Source organism: Camponotus floridanus, unplaced genomic scaffold, assembly GCF_003227725.1.
Source record: "Camponotus floridanus strain SB8 unplaced genomic scaffold, Cflo_v7.5 scaffold11, whole genome shotgun sequence".
NCBI lineage: Eukaryota > Metazoa > Arthropoda > Insecta > Hymenoptera > Formicidae > Camponotus > Camponotus floridanus.
The window spans coordinates 515198-535237 of NW_020229226.1; the positions used below are offsets into that span (position 1 = coordinate 515198).

The 20040-nt window shown below is 29.0% G+C and overlaps 2 protein-coding genes and 1 long non-coding RNA gene across 5 annotated transcripts; 2 read left to right on the forward strand and 1 right to left on the reverse strand.

The window, feature by feature from the left end:
* Window positions 1–754: 754 nt before the first annotated feature.
* LOC105257507 lies at window positions 755–5163 on the reverse strand. Of its 2 annotated transcripts, none has more exons than XR_003123550.1 (3): window positions 5014–5163; window positions 3730–3869; window positions 755–1722 (listed from the first exon to the last, which is right to left on the reverse strand). It is a non-coding gene; the product is annotated as an uncharacterized LOC105257507 (long non-coding RNA). The 2 variants fall into 2 exon arrangements; XR_889674.3 differs by lacking the exon at window positions 755–1722 and adding an exon at window positions 2913–3503.
* A 313-nt stretch (window positions 5164–5476) lies between these two features.
* Window positions 5477–12583, forward strand: LOC105257506 (nucleolar protein 6). Of its 2 annotated transcripts, none has more exons than XM_011268163.3 (13): window positions 5477–5654; window positions 6139–6510; window positions 6595–7066; window positions 7143–7424; window positions 7508–7781; window positions 7864–8155; window positions 8421–8645; window positions 8783–9217; window positions 9515–9675; window positions 10625–10878; window positions 11212–11615; window positions 11794–12081; window positions 12416–12583. In XM_011268163.3, the coding sequence occupies exons 1-12, from the start codon at window positions 5637–5639 to the stop codon at window positions 12055–12057; spliced, it is 3453 nt and encodes a 1150-aa protein (XP_011266465.1). In that variant the 5' UTR covers window positions 5477–5636; the 3' UTR covers window positions 12058–12081; window positions 12416–12583. The 2 variants fall into 2 exon arrangements, with proteins under 2 accessions (XP_011266465.1, XP_011266466.1); XM_011268164.3 differs by having other exon boundaries at window positions 11794–12057; window positions 12416–12571.
* Window positions 12584–15068: 2485 nt separating this feature from the next.
* Window positions 15069–18450, forward strand: LOC105257509 (myogenesis-regulating glycosidase). The gene is made up of 7 exons (XM_025413913.1): window positions 15069–15073; window positions 15155–15177; window positions 15345–15512; window positions 15797–16726; window positions 17230–17753; window positions 17896–18052; window positions 18240–18450. The coding sequence occupies exons 1-7, from the start codon at window positions 15069–15071 to the stop codon at window positions 18425–18427; spliced, it is 1995 nt and encodes a 664-aa protein (XP_025269698.1). The 3' UTR covers window positions 18428–18450.
* Window positions 18451–20040: the final 1590 nt, after the last annotated feature.

A 20040-nucleotide genomic window follows, 5' to 3' on the forward strand; every position in this document is an offset into this window, starting at 1 on the left:
TATATTTTTATTTTATGTATATTTTTAATTATTATTTATTTCCTTAATCTTTGCCTTTTACGAAGACTTTCGATATTTTATCTAACATAATTCGTGTGTTGGTTAAAAAAAAAACTCAGAGACGACCAAATTCGTGTACTTTCAACAATGCCTTACATCAAATATGATTTGCATGTGCGTTCTGATTATTAAAAGAAATTTAATTTAAAGACCATAAAGATATCTCAACTAAAAGACTTTGATAAGGAAAATCCAAATAAGATGAATCAAAATCATCGATTTTTCTATCAAATAAAACCAGTTAAATATAACGCAGCGAGATTATTTTCGCTGTATAGACTAAAAAGTTAAAAAATAGTACGTGTTAATAGAGAGAATGTATCAAGGATAATTAAATGATGCTTTTTCAACACGTTTCTATTATGATTGCATGCTTCCAGCAATCTTGAATAATCGATATAATAGACATGTACCAATTAGAAATCCAAGATATGTAATGGAAGTTCAACAACAGCAAAAAAAATAATTAAGCTTTTGTCAGTGTAATTTCGTCAGTGTAAAAGACGAAAACATGCATAAAAATAAATGTTCCAAATCTATTTTATCAACAAAAGACTATTGTTACTGCCCTAAGTGCAGAACAATATGATTGCGTCGTTGCTAATTATTTGAAAAATAAAAAAAAATTAATTGAAGACAATATAGCAGAACAAAAAGAATTTTTAGATAATTTAATTGCTTCTTTATATTTAGTAAAGGATAATGCATTATCTATAGAAAGTAAAACAAACGATAAATCACTGGATCGATTTTTATGCGTAAAAGATAATTTTTATTTTGAAACACAAAGTATGTTATTCGAATTAGCTTCACATAATTGTAGCAAGTCGTAGCGATAAAAGCTTACAAATTATTGGAGAAAATTGTAGTGATCACTGGTGATGTATTTTTTTCACGACAAATTAACCGTATATGCGTAGCATAAGACCATGTTATCCCCTTACAGTATACAATGGATGACATTCAGCCCAGTGCCATTCTACTGTACGTGGCAATGGGTACAAAAACTAGGCTATATTGCCCCGAAAAGCCATAGAGGATCAAACGCCATTTAATTTCATGCATATCACATACATCGGATTGATGCTCCAGAAAGACAACTGTGAGCACAAGATGAACGCTGCATGTATCATCGACGTGAATCGACAATATTCTTGTGGCTCGTGAACCTGGCGAGAATTATACATCTATGTTGAATTAACAACAATCCTACAGCTAGACAATTCAAAAGTGCTTATAAAAAGCTTTTAACGCATATTGATATTAGCGTACCATTAACAGCCAATTGCATACCAAAAGATGACACACTTCTTTTACAAGAAGATAACATTTTAAAAGATTTAAACCAAAATGATACTTTAAAAGATCAAATTTTATGTTTGTCAGATAAAAATAATGATACAAACAACATAGGACAAACTTATTTTGATCACGATTATACTTCAATTTCTGATGTGACTTTTAATAATTATCTTGACGATATTATCAGTTATATCAGTGGAGCTGTTGTTAAAACAATTAATAAAAAAATTAGTTGTGATATTTGCAAAAATAATTTAATACTTAAGAAAGACCAACAGTCAGAATCGTTGCTTTAACGTAGAAAGGCTTATGGAAATTTAATATCTGCTTCCAAGGATATTATACACATTTGTAAAATAGCTGAAACAATTGTACGCCATTATAAACATAATTTAAATATTCCAAATATTTTGCAACAAATGAATATTAGTGCGCTTCATTTACTTCCTATAAATAACTTATTTTTAGATAATGAACATATGTATGATCATGTGCCATTAGCTGATCATCGTAATCAACTCATACGATTGATATTACATCAATATTTTAAGATACGTTTACATCATGAAACAAATTCATTAGAAAATACTACAACTCGTATAAGATCGAAAAATACAAAATTAGTTTTATTTAAGGGCCAATAGACTTTATTAGTCTTCTTTTTATTTATGTTATTATAAGTTTTATTTTTGTTTTATTGCATATTTTATCAAATATTATAAAAAGCGTAATATATTGAAAAGTTTATAAGAAAATATATTTTTTAACAGTTGCACAAACGTATTTATATTTTAATCAAATTTTGACCAAAAAACGTTAAATGTGTAAAATAACACTATATAAGAAAATGTATTCTTTTATTATTTTGCAATAACATAGATATATGTATGTTTTTTCATAAATATTGAAATATGTTTCGAATAAATTTGGACTAAACCATTTTATATGTTGTTACATTCTTTTTCATTATTTCATAATTTTTTGGCAGTTTTTCTACATTTTACAGCTGACAAAAATATAAAGATTAAACTTCTTTGATGGAACTTGTAATAAGAAAATTATATTTTAGCATTTAGCTTATTATAGTTTTAATAATGTTTAATACTATTCAATATTTTGTCTTCTATTATATCTTATAGTTATTAGACTTTAATTTTATAATTATATATATATATATATATATATATATATATAATTATAAAATTAAAAAGTCTAATAACTATAAGATATAATAGATATAAAATATGTCAAATTATAATATGATAACATATATATATATATATATATATATATATATATATATATATATATGTTATCATATTATAATTTGACATATTTTTTGGTCACATTTTCAGATTTGAAATCATGGCCATTGGAAAATATGACCAAAAAATATGCCAAATTGTAATGCGAGAATAATAAATATGCAGTCTCTTTCCATTATTATATAACAAAATATAATTTATTCATATTTCTTATATATAATATCTCTTCAATAATTTATATATTAATATGATTATGATTATTTTCAAAAATATGTTAATGCAAAATTTTTCTTAAATACAATTGCTTCGTAATTAGAAGCATTAGATCATATACTGAGAGTATTATAAAATGTCGTGAAAATTTTTTATGGAAGATAATCTCGTCTACGATAGATTTATTGTTTCGGTGCAGGAAAATCCTCATGGGTATTCTCAATCCCCGGGGAGGGGTCGGGGATTATGCCAAAAGGTTACCGGCTAAAAAATCCTTAATGGGTCTTCCCGTGTTTTCCCGTGGGAAGCATGCGAGGATAATAAACATATTCTTCTGTGCATTTTCCCCCATCCGAAATATTTCTCTGGAGACCCTCAAAAAAAGGGAACTCCTAATTCTGTATAAAATTTTTCTGTATAAAATTTTTTAGGCCATGAAACGGAGATACTATCGCCCTGCGATACTTTTATTGTATGAGAGCGATGTCACGAACAAAGATTTTCCATTAGTCTGACTCGGGGCAGAATCTCTATGAAATTTCATGGTTTCAGTAGGATTATCCCTTCGGGGATGTTCACGTTGCGGAGGGGAAAGAGCAGCTGGCTTCAGGCTTTCTTCCCATTCAAAATTATTTTTAACGATAACGGCGTTTATTATATTCGCTAAACGGAATAATTGCAAACGTTCAATCCGTATGTTTATATAATTTTATTGAATTTTAATATGTTTACTTTTTTACAGTGGCACACATATATATATATATATATATATATATATATATATATATATACATATATATATATAAAATATATCCACTAAACATGAAATATATATGCAATGTTTTAAAATATTTCATATAGATTTCAAATGAGACGTATTACGACTTACCGGCACTTTCAATATTTTTTTCATTGACGTAGCTCTCGCAGTTCTCTTTGTTTTTTCCATGGCTTTTGGCTCTTCATCAGAATTAACTTCCGCGAGTAGGAACTAGTCGATAGAGAGAGACTCCTTTGAGAAAAGTGCCACTGCAAAAAAGTAAACATATTATTAAAATTCAATAAAATTATATAAATATATGGATTGAACGATTTCAATTATTCCGTTTAGCGAATATAATAAACGAACATAAAGGACACAGTAACACAATGAATCACTTTATCCTTGTCTACCAAATGTAAACAAGGATCTAAGCAAGAAAGCAAGAATGTAGACAAGAATGTTTTCATCTTTTTCATTCATTGTGTTGTACTGTGTCCTCTGTGTTCCTTGCTGAAAAATATACATTATTTACCTCTCCAGTCTTGCTTGCTAAAAAATGCCTAATATAAATTTTATATTAATTCTAAAAATTTTTATAATAAATCGAACAACGATACAAGACTTACGAGAAATCGCTTAGTCTGTTTCCTCGAAATATTATATACACTATCAGACGCACTTGCAACCTCAATTACCTGATAAAAGCGGCTCCTCACCGGCAATACCGGCACGTTACCTCGAATTACGAAGAAACGATATGTTTGTTATTGCGCACTATGTATTATACGTTTCATCCCGAAACGCAAAGCGCACGAACCCATTCGAGAACGTAATATAAAATGTAAACGCGTGAAGTTAGTCTCGAAAGATCGCGTGTGATCGAGAACCAAGGGGTCTGTTCGTTTTAGCTGCACTGCTGCACTAGTGCAATTAGTTAGAGTGAAAGAAAGTATGTATGTCTTTTTCTAACTTATTGCACTAGTCCAGCAGTGCAGTTAAAACGAACAGACCTAATATAAAAAAAAAATATCTGCGCCATGTATACTATGGCCGGTATTCATAGTCCGATCTTATATTTGAGATCGTCTTAAGTTCGAGCTTGAAATGCTACGCAGCTATTTGATTGGTTGAATGAGGTCTTAAGTCAACCTCGGACCAGACTTAAGACGATCTTAAATATAAGATCGGACTATGAATACCGGCCTATGACTTGGTGCCGGTATTCACTGCCAGTATCAAACAATGTAATCTTACAATGTACGTCACGTATATTATAAATTTTTTATATTTTTATTTAAAATTTTTTATATTTTTATTTTAAATTTTTCATATTTTTTATATTTTTATTTTAAATGTTTCATACTTTTTATATCTTTATTTTAAATTTTTTAGTATTTGCAGTTGACTTACCTTTATACTTATAAGCAGGCCATCTCCTCGGCGAGCCAAACTACGCAGCAAGCGTAGGACCAACACAACAACTACATTTGAACGACGCACGACGAGTGAGTGCCACTGACTGAGGCACTCACTCGTCGTGCGTCGTTCAAACGTACCCATTATACGTGGCCATTATAGCCGGCCCGGAAACGATGCGCTGTCGGGAGATTTTTTCCCAGGTGTGTGAGAGCCTCTACGCGCATGCGTAAGCTACGTCATAGCTGATACCACACATGCATCTAGACGGAACAAAAAGGTGGCTCATAAAAGATTCCTTCCCACATAGTTTTCTCGCGTTTTTCAATAGCGTAATGTGTTATATACAAAGTGCATTATTATATTTAATGTATTTAATTTCTTTGATAGGAATTTTTTTTCTCTCTTTGCAATTTAATATTTTTTTTCGAACTGAGGGGAGTCTGACGGTACCCTATATTTCATCAAAATACATACGTTACTGAGAATTCGTAGCGTTTGCTTAGTGCGCATGCACGACTTTATTTCCACACGGGCATAACCACATGGCGACAAGTATTGAAAACATGGTTAAGATACGTAATTTTTTCGAGCAGCAGATATAAAGCATTAAAAAAATGAAGGAGCTTTCTAAGGTATTTTCAATTTTATTTCATTAATTAGAAACGTTAATCGATGTTTTTATATTTACTTAATATAATTTTTTTATTATTTAATTTGTAGATTTAAATTTTAAATATATTTATTGAACTATTAATTATTTGATTGTGAGAGTATTTTGTGTAGTTCTCGTTAGAAAGAGAAAAATCTAAGAAACTTAATATAATTTTTTTTATTATTTAATTTGTAGATTTAATTTTAAATATATTGAACTATTAATTGTTTGATTGTGAAAGTATTTTGTGTAGTTCTCGTTAGAAAGAGAAAAATCTAAGAAACTTAATATAATTTTTTTTATTATTTAATTTGTAGATTTAAATTTTAAATATTATATTTATTGAACTATTAATTATTTGATTGTGAGAGTATTTTGTGTAGTTCTTATATTTGTGTAGTTCTCATTAGAAAGAGAAAAATCTAAGAAATAAAAATTTAATAAAATAAATTGAATAATTTTAGTTGAGCGAGGCAAAATACAATGAGAATGATCCTTCTGATGAAGAAGTAGAAGAAGTACAGCTAAATGATCATAAGATTGAATCTCCAGTAATGAATGGAAAGAAGAAGAGAAAAAAAGTGACGGATGAATTAACTGAAGCAGTAATTAAAAAGAAAAAATTTAAAAATGATCTTTATAAGCAGCCAACGGTTGAAGAACTTAATCAGCTTAGAGAAACTGAGAATTTATTTCATTCCAATTTATTTCGGCTTCAAATTGAAGAGGTTCTCAGTGAAGTAAAGCTTAAAACTAAATATAAAGCGTTATTTGAAATTTGGTTTAAAAAATTGAAAGCAACAATTGAATCTATTGAAGAGACTGAAGAAATTCCAGTTAGTAGTACAACCTGATTATAATATTTATGTATATATAGTTCTATAAAATATGAAATAATTTGTTATATATTAATTTTTCAGCTTGTAAATAATAATTTGAGTGATAAATTAAGTGTTTTTATTCCTGTACCACATGTACCGGAAGATACTAGAGGCGTTTTTAAGTTTCTAAAACCATCCAACATTAGTGTGATTGGATCTTATAATTCAGGATGTATTTTCGGGCCTACTGTTACTGTGGATGTAATGGTAGAAATGCCAGTTGGCTTATTCCGAAAACAAGATTATCAAAATTATATATATTTTAGAAAGAAAGCAACATATCTAGCGTTTATAACATCAATTATAGGGAGTGATCTTGCAGAGAGCAAAAATTTCATCGGTGACAATTTAAGACCTTCCTTAAAACTTCGACCTAGTGGAAAATTGAACAAGAAGGTAGATGTAGTGCTACATGTATCAGTACAGGAATCTAGCTTCAAATTAAATAGATTTTTACCAGAAAAAAATAATGTTAGACCAGCATGGTATTTTGAGAAGTCTTTGGAGGATGGTAAGTCTACAATGTGAATGGAAAATTATTTATTGTATAATTTTATATTACTTTTCATACTTTTTCTTATCCACAGCATCTCTATTACCCACTCCGCACTATAATTCTCTAGTACTGCATGATTTAATAATGTCAAGCATAAATTCCAAAGTTGCGCAAGTAATAAAAGAGTATCCCAATTTGAGGGATGGTATAATCTTGCTGAAAATATGGCTACACCAACGCGAATTAAATAAAGGATATGATGGCTTTACTGGCCACATTATTACAATGTTTGTAATTTATCTTCTGCGCATAAGAAAACTTAATACATTTATGAGTAGTTATCAGATTGTACGGAACGTCTGGATTGGCTTAGGTATTTTAAAAACTATTACATAACTAAGTAAACAATATTTTTTGTATCATATTCTAAATGATAATTATATATATTTGAAATAGCACAAGGAAATTGGTGCAAGGATGGAATTACTATGTGCGAGGACAAAGACGATCAGAAACAAGTCTCTCACTATCACAACTATTATGATTGTGTATTTCTTGATAGTACTGGCTATCACAATTTTGCAGCAAATCTATCAAAGGATACTTTTTCGTGGGTGCAAAGAGAAGCAGAGCTTTGTTTAAATCATTTGGATAATATACATGTGGACAGTTTTCAAGCACTTTTTATGCGAAGTGTACCATTTCATAAAGCATTTGATCAAATCTTATGGTAATTTGTATAAAAAAATTGTATACGAACTATCAAATCCATTTTAATAAACTTATTTTAATAAACTTATATCTATATGTAGTTTGCAGGACAAGATACTTTCAGAAAAAATCCTTGAATTATCAAATATTGATGACAAAATCAATTATGGACCTGATAAACGTAGTCGGGTGATTAAGTTACTTGTTGACGTTTTAAAGAAAGGTTTGGGACATAGAATTAATCGATTGTGCATATTACCCAGTGTACCTAAGGAATGGGAATGTACTCAAAATATCCCGGACGATACTGGAAAGCTTAGTATTGGATTAGAATTAAACCCTGAATTTTGTTTTGGTATCGTGGACAAAGGACCTGAAGCAAATTTACCAGAAGTAAAAATTAAAATGCCTTAAACAATAAAATAATGAAATAGTTATAATACAATCGTCATTTAAAATAATAATCTATTATGTTTATATTAATTTATAGATTAATTTTATATTATTTTATTAATATTTTTATTGATATAATTTATGTTATTAATTTGCATAATTTATATTTACATCATATTTTTATTAATATTAATATTTTCTTATATTATAAATATAAATTATCATATATGGCAAACATCAGATTCGTTTATATTTTGCTTTGCAGGCAGCTGACTTTAGAGATTTTTGGGGCTACAAGTCTGAATTACGTAGATTTAAAGATAGTTCCATTCGTGAGGCTGTCGTTTGGTCAAAAGGCAAATCTATTGCGCAAAAGAGATTAATATGCAAAAAGATAGTAACATTCTTGCTAAAAACAAAGTTTAATATCTTCAAAGATCAATTTTTGTATATCGCGGATCAAATGGAAGATTTACTGAAGTTACACAAGGTAATTTCACAATTAATTTCATCTATAAATAGAAATATTTATGTTTAAATTTATAACTCCATCTTTGATTGATATGTTTGTTCCTGAATTGTTATCATTATTTCCAAATTATTCATGATTTATATTTTACTTTTTAGTACAAAATAACACATTTTGTATACGGCACTGGTGAAGAAGCTACATTGAAAGCTCTACAAGCTTTTAATGTCTTGGAGAAAAATTTGATGTTGCTGAATGATATGCCTCTGACGATTAACGGTGTTCAAGGCTCTAGTCCAGTTTTCCGATACACAGAAGTTTTTCCACCGCTTGCTACTGTTCATCGGAGCATTGCCGGTATCACCGAGGAGAAGAAAAATTGTTTAATTCTTTCGAAAAAAATCACAAAATGTCCTGCATATGTTCATGCGCTCGACGTGACGTTACAATTATCGATCAGTGGAAAGTGGCCCGAGGAATTGGAAGCATTTAGAAAAACGAAAGCAGCATTTCATATACAAATCGCGGAATGTCTTAGAAAGCAGTATCAACTAAAAGCACAGGCCAATCCCTCTTATATCGATGTGTATCAGGTTCATATAATAATAATAAATATAGATTATATTATATTAGTAAATTATAATAATTATAATATTAATAATAATAAAATAATAATAATAATAATTAATAATTAATTATAAGATAGATTAAATAGAATATTGTGTTATCACAATATACTTTATTCAGTAAATGAATGTATATTGTGACATCTTATAATATTATATACATAATCTTTTTATATTTTATTTTTTATTTGTTTTGTATTTTATTTTTATAATATATATATATTATCATTTTCTCTCGCAAATAAACAAATTTCTTTTTATTAGGATGGATTCGTTTTCCGATTAAGAGTGGCGCATCAAAAGGAAATCGCTTTATTAAAACAAATCAAAGAAGATGGAGTAATTAAATACAAAGACAATGAAAAATCTATCAAGTTGGAAAATAAATTATTCCATTTACCAAAGTTAAGCAGTGCTTTGCACGGGTAAGAATGAATGATATTTAATAATTACGTTATTAGGATAATTTGAGACAAATGCATGAGAAATATATCTTATTTCTGAAAACAACATTATTTTCTAGATAAACCAACTGTTTGATTTAATTCTCAATAGACATTAATTAGAATTCCTTGAAATGCTCGGTGTTATAATTAATAGTGAAATATATAAAAAATTTTAGACAGAAAAAATTATATTTTTACAAACTTAAAATCTGTGTTGCTCAACAAAGCTCAACAAAGTTTAAAATTTAGAATTGAGAATTGAATAAAAGATATAATTATAATAATTTGTATGTGATAGATATGATCAACAAATCACAATAAAATAATAATGTGTAGTATATTCAGAATGTCTATCCTTGGAGAAACACAAAAAAATGGAATTTTTAGAGATTTCTTTTATATTTGGAAAAATCCTAAAATTAGAATTCAAAGAATTTTAAAAAAAATTCTCTCTTTAATAACTTTTTATTTTCACATTGTAAATAGTCGGCAAGCCAAAAATATTTAAAATATATTATAATTATATATTTTTGTTTATATTTAATGTCTTAACAAGATATTGAATATGCAGTACACGTTCTGTCTAATTTATAGTGATAAAAAAGTAAAAATTTTATGAATGTGAAAAATGCTTATCTTACAAAAGTTGTTCAAATTTTTTCGGTATATTTACAAATCTAGCACTTGAAACTTAGAATTTTGTTTTTCCTTCGTACAAATTGAAATACATGCAATTATAGACAATATGTACAATAATAAACTTATTTTAGAAAGTTATACTAAAGAAATCTTTAGGATATTCTTTCTTTTTACTTCAAATTTTTAACAAAAATATCTAAAAAATCAGGGATAACACTGTTCAGCAAATTTTTTATAAGATTCGAAATAGACATTCTGTGATATATATCTTCAATTTTTATTTTCATAGATTGCATTCTCAACAACCGTCATTCGGTCCTGCTTGCCGTTTAGCAAAACGGTGGTTATCAGCACAATTGTTAGATGATACTCACGTACCGGAAGTTGTAGTCGAATTGCTTATGGCATCGATATATCTAATGCCAGAACCTTATAAATCAGCTCAGATGCCACAAGTGGCATTTTTACGATTTCTAGAAGTTGTTTCAAGATCTCATTGGAATACTGATCCTGTCATCATTAATTTCAATGGTGAAATGACCAGTAAGTTTTGATATATTTCCAATTTTTCATTACTGTAAAAATTTTTGCAAATGAATCATTATAAAATAATTATTTAAATAATTAATTAAATTACTGAAATTATTGAAATAAATGATAAATCTTTTTTTTTTCTTTTTTTCTCCAGATAATTTATTATATATTATTTATTATATATTCTATTTATTATTCTATTATTTATTATATCTATTCAGATATATAAAAAGATAAACAGAAATACAATCTCTTTTATTTCAAATTTATCTATGTTTAACTGCTTTTGAGCTTATTTACATAATAAATATATTAATATATCATATTAAATTTTTTTTCCAGATGAAGAAATCTCCGCCGTAGAAACATTATTTAATACAACTCGTGCTTCGTTACCAGCCTTATTCATATCTACCCCTTATGATCAACAGAAATCCTTGTGGACAAGGAGAGCACCATCTCAGTTGATTTTAAATCGTATGAGTGCACTCGCGAAGGAATCATTAAGATTATTTGACAATCTGTTGTTCGATAATATGGATATAAAACCTATATTTCGTCCTTCACTACAAGAATATGACTGTTTGTTATATCTGAAGTCAAATATGAACCCTAGAAAACTACAGGCGGTCGATGTATCTAATAATGTGGAAATCGTTGATCTGCATCCGTATAAAGCGCATTCACTTCAAAAAATTCCAGTCACAGACTTTGATCCTGTGCAATGTTTCCTGAAAGATCTAAGAGTTAGTATTTGAAATAATTAACAAGCGATTGTATTGTTAAATTGTATGAACGAGTTTATGCACGCTTTAAAAACAAAGAAAGATAAAAAATTATATATTTGTATTATCATGATTGATGCTATTGCTACATCTAAATCTTTTTTTGTATTCTACATCTGTTTTTCTTTTATTTCTCCAGGATGGTTACGATGATTATGCCTTATTTTTCCATGACACTTATGGTGGTACAGTGATTGGGGTTCTATTGAAACCCGCTGTTTTCGAGCGCAAGGATTTTAAAGTGGCAGATGTTAATTGTAGGAAACTCGACAGCGATGGTAAACTTGTTTTGAATATATCGGCAATGATCGAAGACTTTTATGTTTTGGGAAGAGGTATTATACGTGCGATCAATGTTCCAAACAAAAGATTATCATCGATGATGTCACAATCGACTACATAGGTACATTTAAAACTCGAAACTTTTGTAAGTTTGTAAAATATATAATCTGCTGTAAATAAATAAATATTTTATTACAAAGAAACTGAAGAGATATATACATATTAAAACCTCGTACATGAAATAAAACAATAATATTGCTTACACTTTAATTATTTTTGTAAAAATATTAAGACAATATAAACAATAAAGTTACTATATATATTCAACTTAAATATCGTAGGAAGAAAGAATGAGTTTTGGGATACTTTTATATGAGCTCGATGACTTTTTTTATTATTACAATACTAAAATAATCATCATAACCAGATAATCATCATAAACAGATGTATTAATTATTATTACATTAATTATTTTTCAGCCTTCAATTCAGGATTGGTTAAACGACATTACACGATTAAAAATGTGCTGTTGAAATATCCTCATTAATTTTATTACATATTTTCTAAAAAATACAATATGATCATTTCTACTGTAAATGACGAATTAAAATGATAGATAATAAATAAAATCAACAATATAAATCAATAATTAACATATTAATAAATATTTGATCTATAATCGCTTATATCTAAAATCTGTCCTTTCCTTACATATTAAATGTTTAATATTCGTTATGGATATACATTTATTAAACATTTAATATTTTATGGATATATATTAATAGATAACAAATAGATAACAGATAGTTTATCTGATATGCTTATCAGAAATATGACAATTGTAATTAATAATACTGATAGAATAAAATGTTTATCGTATATTGTACGTCACAAATAATTAATGTACTGAAAGATTACAATTGTGTAATGTTATCTATCAGAATAGACGTTTACTATTAATTAGATAGGTAATATTACTATTCATTATTTTATATACTTTTCTTGTAATAAATAATAATAAATAATATTCTATTATATATGGTGTGCCATAGCATCTTATATAAATGAAATTTTGCAATTATATACCTGGTTTTTTTTAATTCGGGTTTTTAACACACCTTTTTCAAAAAATTTTCTAAAATAAACTTATGCAATACTGTCGTCTGTGTTACTTATCATTTGATATCAAATTAAGAAAATAGCTAGAAAATAAGTGTAAATAATTTTTGAAAATTATGTGAATGATGATGAATAACTTAATTAAAATTAAAAAAATATAATGCAATTATATGTATACAAGGTGTCTGATAATAACTGTATCACCTCTCGCATGCAGATAAAAGAGTTAAGCTGAATAGAAAAATCGTGTACCATTTTGCGATTTTCGCAATAATTAATGAAAAATAATTCAGAAAGATCTATTTGCGCGAATATTAGCACGTGGAAAAGAAAGAGTCTACTGTCATATATTATCAAGCACACGACGAAGCGCTGACGCTGAAAGGAATGCTTTATAAATAATAATAACTATTACATACGAGTTGTGCGTAACGTTAAATCTTCATATCTTAGCAATCATATAACAAGTTACCTTTTTTCACTGCATATTAATACTCGCACAAATTGGATCTTCTAAGTTAAAATGAGACACCATATATATATATATATATATATATATATATATATATATATATATATATATAGCATTCCTTTCAGCGTCAGCGCTTCGTCGTGTGCTTGATAATATATGACAGTAGACTCTTTCTTTTCCACGTGCTAATATTCGCGCAAATAGATCTTTCTGAATTATTTTTCATTAATTATTGCGAAAATCGCAAAATGGTACACGATTTTTCTATTCAGCTTAACTCTTTTATCTGCATGCGAGAGGTGATACAGTTATTATCAGACACCTTGTATACATATAATCGCATTATATTTTTTTAATTTTAATTAAGTTATTCATCATGATTCACATAATTTTCAAAAATTATTTACACTTATTTTCTAGCTATTTTCTTAATTTGATATCAAATGATAAGTAACACAGACGACAGTATTGCATAAGTTTATTTTAGAAAATTTTTTGAAAAAGATGTGTTAAAAACCCGAATTAAAAAAAAACCAGGTATATAATTGCAAAATTTCATATATATATGGTATATAAATATATATATATATATATATATATATATATATATATATACATATATATATTTGGAATTGTTAATTGCAAATTACATATTTTTTCTCAAAAACAACTGTATGTTTTCTTTATAGCAATTGATTCCTCTCATTATTTTGTACATAAAAGTATTAAGGTAGGATAATCGAAAAATGAATATTTTACTAGATATTTTATGGTTTATGTAAAATTAAGAAATGATTTCAAGCCTCATAACTCGAAAAGTACTCAATGAAGAAATACTTTATTATACTTTATTATAGTGTTTTGAAAAGCTCTCGAGATAAGCTATAAGAATAAGTAATAAAAAATAGGAGATTCCATTAAAAAAATTGAAGGTAGCCTTCATGTGACCTTCAAACAACTTTTCAAGATAAACCCAATGATACCATCTTATGTCCCCCTTCAAGCCATACAACTTTTGTCTGAACAATTTTTTTGTATTCGGCTTACCAACGGAGATATTCAGGTGCGTCGATTAAAATGGGCCACGGTGTGTATATATATATATATATGTGTATGTGTGTGTGTGTGTGTGTGTGTGTGTGTGTGTGTGTGTGTGTGTGTGTGTGTGTGTGTGTGTGTGTGTGTGTGTGTGTGTGTGTGTAATTATACACACATGTATATATGTATATATATATATTTTTTTTTTTACTTTAATTGAGCAATTTGTCATTCAAGCAAATTATATAACTTACAATTTGCACGTGCAAAAAGGAATTGCCTACTAGTGTGTATTCTGAAGTAAAGGCAAATGGCACCGAACATCTATAATATTTAAAAAGATTCCCATAAAATATTTACGCAAACAATTGCAGAGATATTGATAATTAAAAATTGGATATCAGAAACTATCTATATCAAATAGTGATTTGATATCCCATTTTTATCATCAATTCAATATGTGATATTATTGTTTTTCACAATTCATGTGGAATATTAACAGAATGCAGTATTTGTTATTGTGTTGAGCAAGTATATATAAATTGATGCGAATAGCATCGCTGATTCAGTCATCATTAGAATAGTGTAGGGTGCAACCACTGGAACGGAGCAGTAAGTAATTTTTTTGTAGTTTTTAAAATAGATGAAAAAAAGACGTATATTTAAAATGTACAAATAAATACCATTTTCTTTATCTAATGTTTTTATATGTTTTAAAGAAATAACATTTACATTATTTAAAAATATATATTCAATAATATCTGTTGCGTTTGTTTTAGAGATGCATTCTTCTATAATATTGCTGTTGTTCGCACTCGGCGCGTTTGTTTGCGGTGACAATGTCGAAGAAATCGAAAATGTACAGTCAGTAGTAATTCCTATCAAAAATGGCCTTCTTGAAATAACCATCATTAAAAGCCTCATCTTTCTCAATCTTACAAAAAATGGTGAATTACGCAGATAGCTTTTTATTTCCTTTATATTATTTTGTGTAGTGAATTCTTCTATTTATTCTTATCAATCTCACACGTGTATGTTTAATATTTCTTTCTATAAATTGGGACAATTATTTTTTAATTTTTAACTTTTTAATTTTTTAGTTATTTAATTTTTTAATATTTTAATTTTATAATTTTGAATTTTGAATTTTTTAATTCTTAATTATTTAATTTTAAAAATTTTAAAAAGCATAATGAAGAAACTATATCAATAAATACAATATTTCTTTCAGACGGCGAGAACATGATAAACATTCTTCACACTAAGACTTCACCGCAAATTCAAGAGAGTCCCTTCGTGTTTGAGCAGAATTGTGGCGGTAATAATAGACTTTGCGTAAAAAGTGCTAATGTTATGCATACTGTTATTATTGGAAGTAAGGATCACGAGACCATCCACATTACTCGCGTAGCAGATTCCACCGCCGAGCTTGCCGATTGTTACCAATTTACTGAAGGTACGCAATGGTTCGGTGGACCGCAACATCGTTATCAACATTGGCCCATACAACACATGTATTATGAGGAAGAGCCGTATCTGCCAACGCATCCTACAAACATGGCACTGTCCGAACGTTACTGGTTATCCAGCAAAGGAGTCTCTATCTATGTGAACGAGACAAATCCGCTGTTCCTTGATCAGAATAATTATCGAGACAATTATCTATGCCTCATCGCAAAGAACAAGGCGCCATATCGACATCGTGACAGCGTCCAGCTAAATTATGAACTAGGTGTCTTCCTGGATCCGAAAACTGCTCATCAGTACATGGTTAAAACCCATTTGGGTAAACCGACTGGTCGTCCTGACAAAAGGATGATTCAACATCCTATATGGTCCACTTGGGCCAGATACAAGGCTAACGTAACTGATAAAATTGTGGAGACTTATGCGGACGAGATTATCGCCAATAAATTCAACAACAGTCAAATTGAAATTGATGACAAATGGGAAACTTGTTATGGTTCCGCTGTGTTTGATCCGATCAAGTTTCCCAACGTCACTGCTCTGGTGCAACGATTAAAACAGAAAGGTTTTCGCGTTACTTTATGGATACATCCGTTCATCAATCGAGGCTGCGAACCTGCATATTCTTTTGCATTGCGCAACAACTATTTTGCCAAAAATCTGGATGGACGCGTTGAAATGTCGTGGTGGCAAGGTGAGGTCATAGTCGACTTAAAGAAGATCCCATATAGCATGCATATCTAAAGATGTCCAAAAGGTATCCAGAAGATATCTTTGGGCGATTAAACATCTTCAGGATGTCTTGTTAATGTTTTTTGGACATAGGATGCTATATGGAATATTTCTTAATTAACACTGCAATCCTTTGCTCTTTTCTTTCCGCAGCTTTTTAAAGTTTCAATTTTAAATGCTAAATAATTTATTTTGGTAATTTATTTTTTTTCTAAATTGCATTGCAAAATTAATGAAAATGTATCTGATAATGTAAACATCTCAACAAACACCAAGTGACAGTTATATAACTATTAGATATAATTTCCCACTTAATAACACACCTGTTACATAATACACGTGTTATATTGTATTTACATTGTTAATAAGAATTTATAACAGTTATATAACTGTTTCTTAATATTTCTTGGGGATATTCGAAAAATTCTTCGAATTTCAATCATTTAAATGTGCTACTTTATTCAGGAGCGGAAGCTGCCACGATCGATTTCACGAATCCAAAAGCAGTAAAGTGGTGGGTAGATCGATTGAAATTTCTTCAGAAACTTGGCATCGATAGCTTCAAATTCGACGCTGGCGAAGTGTCCTGGTTACCACAGGTGGCGAACTTGAGCGGTTCACTTGATATGCAACCAGGAATATTTACGAAAGCATATGTCCAGACGCTAGCCACCAATTTTAATGATTATATCGAAATACGAGTAGGATGGCGTAGCCAGGAATTGCCGATATTCGTTCGCATGATCGACAAAGACTCTAGATGGACATGGAACAATGGCCTGCCTACGCTAATCACGACGTTGCTGCAGATGAATCTCAATGGATATGTTTACGTATTGCCAGACATGATCGGTGGTAATGGCTACTTGGATGGTTCGCTTAACGATACGGAATATCCACCTAAAGAGCTCTTTATCAGATGGCTACAAGCTAACGTCTTCATGCCGTCGTTGCAATATTCCTTCGTGCCATGGGATTATGACAAAGAAGTAAAGAATCTGAAAAATTCTTTTTGAAATAGATGAAATGCTATGAGAGAAACATAATAAAAACATTGTCGAATTTAATTTAATTTAACTCTTTTACAAAATTTTATTCTGAGATAATAATATCTTATCTATATTTTCTCAGACCATTGCCATCTGTAAGAAATATACCGATTTGCATGCTAGTATGACGCCAGAAATTTTAAACGCTATGCAGCAGGCTATCACCAAAGGCACGCCCGTAAATCCACCTATCTGGTGGATCGATCCGACTAATAAGGAAGCTCATAAAATTAATGACGGTAATTTCATAATATTATACATGTATAACATATTCCAAACCTAATAAATAATTTCTCATTTTTCTTCCTCATCTATGAAAATTTATTCATAAGTGAAAAAAATAGTAACTAGAGAAAAAGTATGATTTACAAATGTATGATCTATAAATTATATGTAATTAAACTTTACTTTTTAATCGGGTTGCAGAATATCTTCTTGGAGAGACTATACTTATTGCTCCGGTAATTCAAGAAGGTGCCATCAGTCGCGATATCTATTTACCTGCGGGAATATGGCTGGATCTAAATCATGAAACGATCATTAGCGGACCGAAATGGATAAGAAACTATCCTGCTCCCCTAGACACACTTCCGTACTTCAAAAAATATCAGTAATAATGCAAAAGAAAAAATTAAAATTTTATATATAAAAATTATTAAATTAAAATTTGATATGTAAAATTGTAAAATTATTAAATTAAAATTATATCTACTAAAATTATTTAATTGTTTTTATTTGTAATAATAATTATCTTGTTTTTGCAATACACTTTATGTATGTTATTATGTTATAGGACTGTGACTTAATTTTGAGGGATTTTTTTGTAAATTTAAGACTTTATTGTGAAAAATTATGTACATTATTATTTTTCAAAGTATTGTCTATCGCTAGCCACTACTTTTTCCTATTTTTCTGGCAACATACCGATTCCGCGTCGAAAGAACAACTCATCTTTTGATGCTATCCATCAATCGATCCAATTTTTTGTATCTTCGTAAGATTGGAAGCGCTGCTTAGCCAGGTCGTGTTCCATGGATCGGAACAAGTAATAATCCGATGGAACAATATCTGGTGAATATGACGGCCCAACCAGCAGAGAATGTTTTTTAAATATATTTTTAATATTTATTATTCATTAAATTGTACATTTGTACAATTTATTGCAAATATAATATTTATTTAATGTTTATTTAATATTTATTTTTTATGAAACGTTCGTTTAAAATAGCAATTTAGAGAAAATAATAATGTTATGTTTATTTAATATTTATTTAATATTTACTTAATATATATTTTTATATTTACATTAACATTATTTTTTGTTTTCAATAATGATTTTAAAAAATATTTATGTGATGCTTATTTAATTTCTATTTTATATTAATTATGCCAAATATAATTTAATTTAATTTATATAATATTGGGTATGGGAATAAGTTTTAATCGTTTTTCCATAGATGGCATTAATAGTATTGCTTGCATCTTTTCTAACCTTTCGATACATGGATGTAAAAGGTGTGTATGTGAGTTGTTAAACGCAGTATAAGACTTTTGTTTGGAGTGCAAACAATAAGTATTCATATCGCATCGAAAATGTCGGAATTTGTTCCAAAAAAGCAGCATTTGCGGGAAGTTCTTCTCCACTACTATCTTTTGAAGAAAAGTGCTGCGGAAACGTGCCGTTTGCTTGTGGATGTTTACGGCGACCATTCTCCATCAGAGCCAACTTGCAGATATTGGTTCCAACGCTTCAAAAGTGGTAATTTCGATATCAACGACAAAGAACGCGATGGTGCCCCAAAAAAGTTCCAAAATGAGGAACTTGAGGAATTGCTTGATATTGATCCATGTCAGACACTTGAAGAATTGTCTGCAGCATTGGGTGTTGATCGGTCCACCGTTGGAAAACGTCTACATGCGCTGGGAATGGTTCAGAAGGCAGGAAATTGGGTACCACACGCTTCACTTCATATGACAGCATACAAAAATGGGTCGATGATTGGATCGCCTCGAAAGAAATAGAATTCTTCACTCGAGGAATCCGTTTATTGCCTGAAAGATGGGCGAAGATTGTCGCTTCAGATGGAAAATATTTTGAATAAAATCATTTAATATTTTCATATTCAAACTATGCTCTTTTTCTACATAAAAAACGATTAAAACTTATTCCCATACCCAATATAATATAATTATATTAATTTAATTTAATTTATATTAATTTAATTTA

What these genes read in the sequence shown, in the direction of transcription:
- LOC105257509 (XM_025413913.1), top strand. An exon ending in TCTCAATCTTACAAAAAATG is followed by an intron (nt 15,513 to 15,796) that starts GTGAATTACGCA and finishes TATTTCTTTCAG; the next exon opens with ACGGCGAGAACATGATAAAC. An exon ending in CATGGGATTATGACAAAGAA is followed by an intron (nt 17,754 to 17,895) that starts GTAAAGAATCTG and finishes ATATTTTCTCAG; the next exon opens with ACCATTGCCATCTGTAAGAA.
- LOC105257506 (XM_011268163.3), top strand. An exon ending in AAGAGACTGAAGAAATTCCA is followed by an intron (nt 6,511 to 6,594) that starts GTTAGTAGTACA and finishes TTAATTTTTCAG; the next exon opens with CTTGTAAATAATAATTTGAG. An exon ending in GCATTTGATCAAATCTTATG is followed by an intron (nt 7,782 to 7,863) that starts GTAATTTGTATA and finishes ATCTATATGTAG; the next exon opens with TTTGCAGGACAAGATACTTT.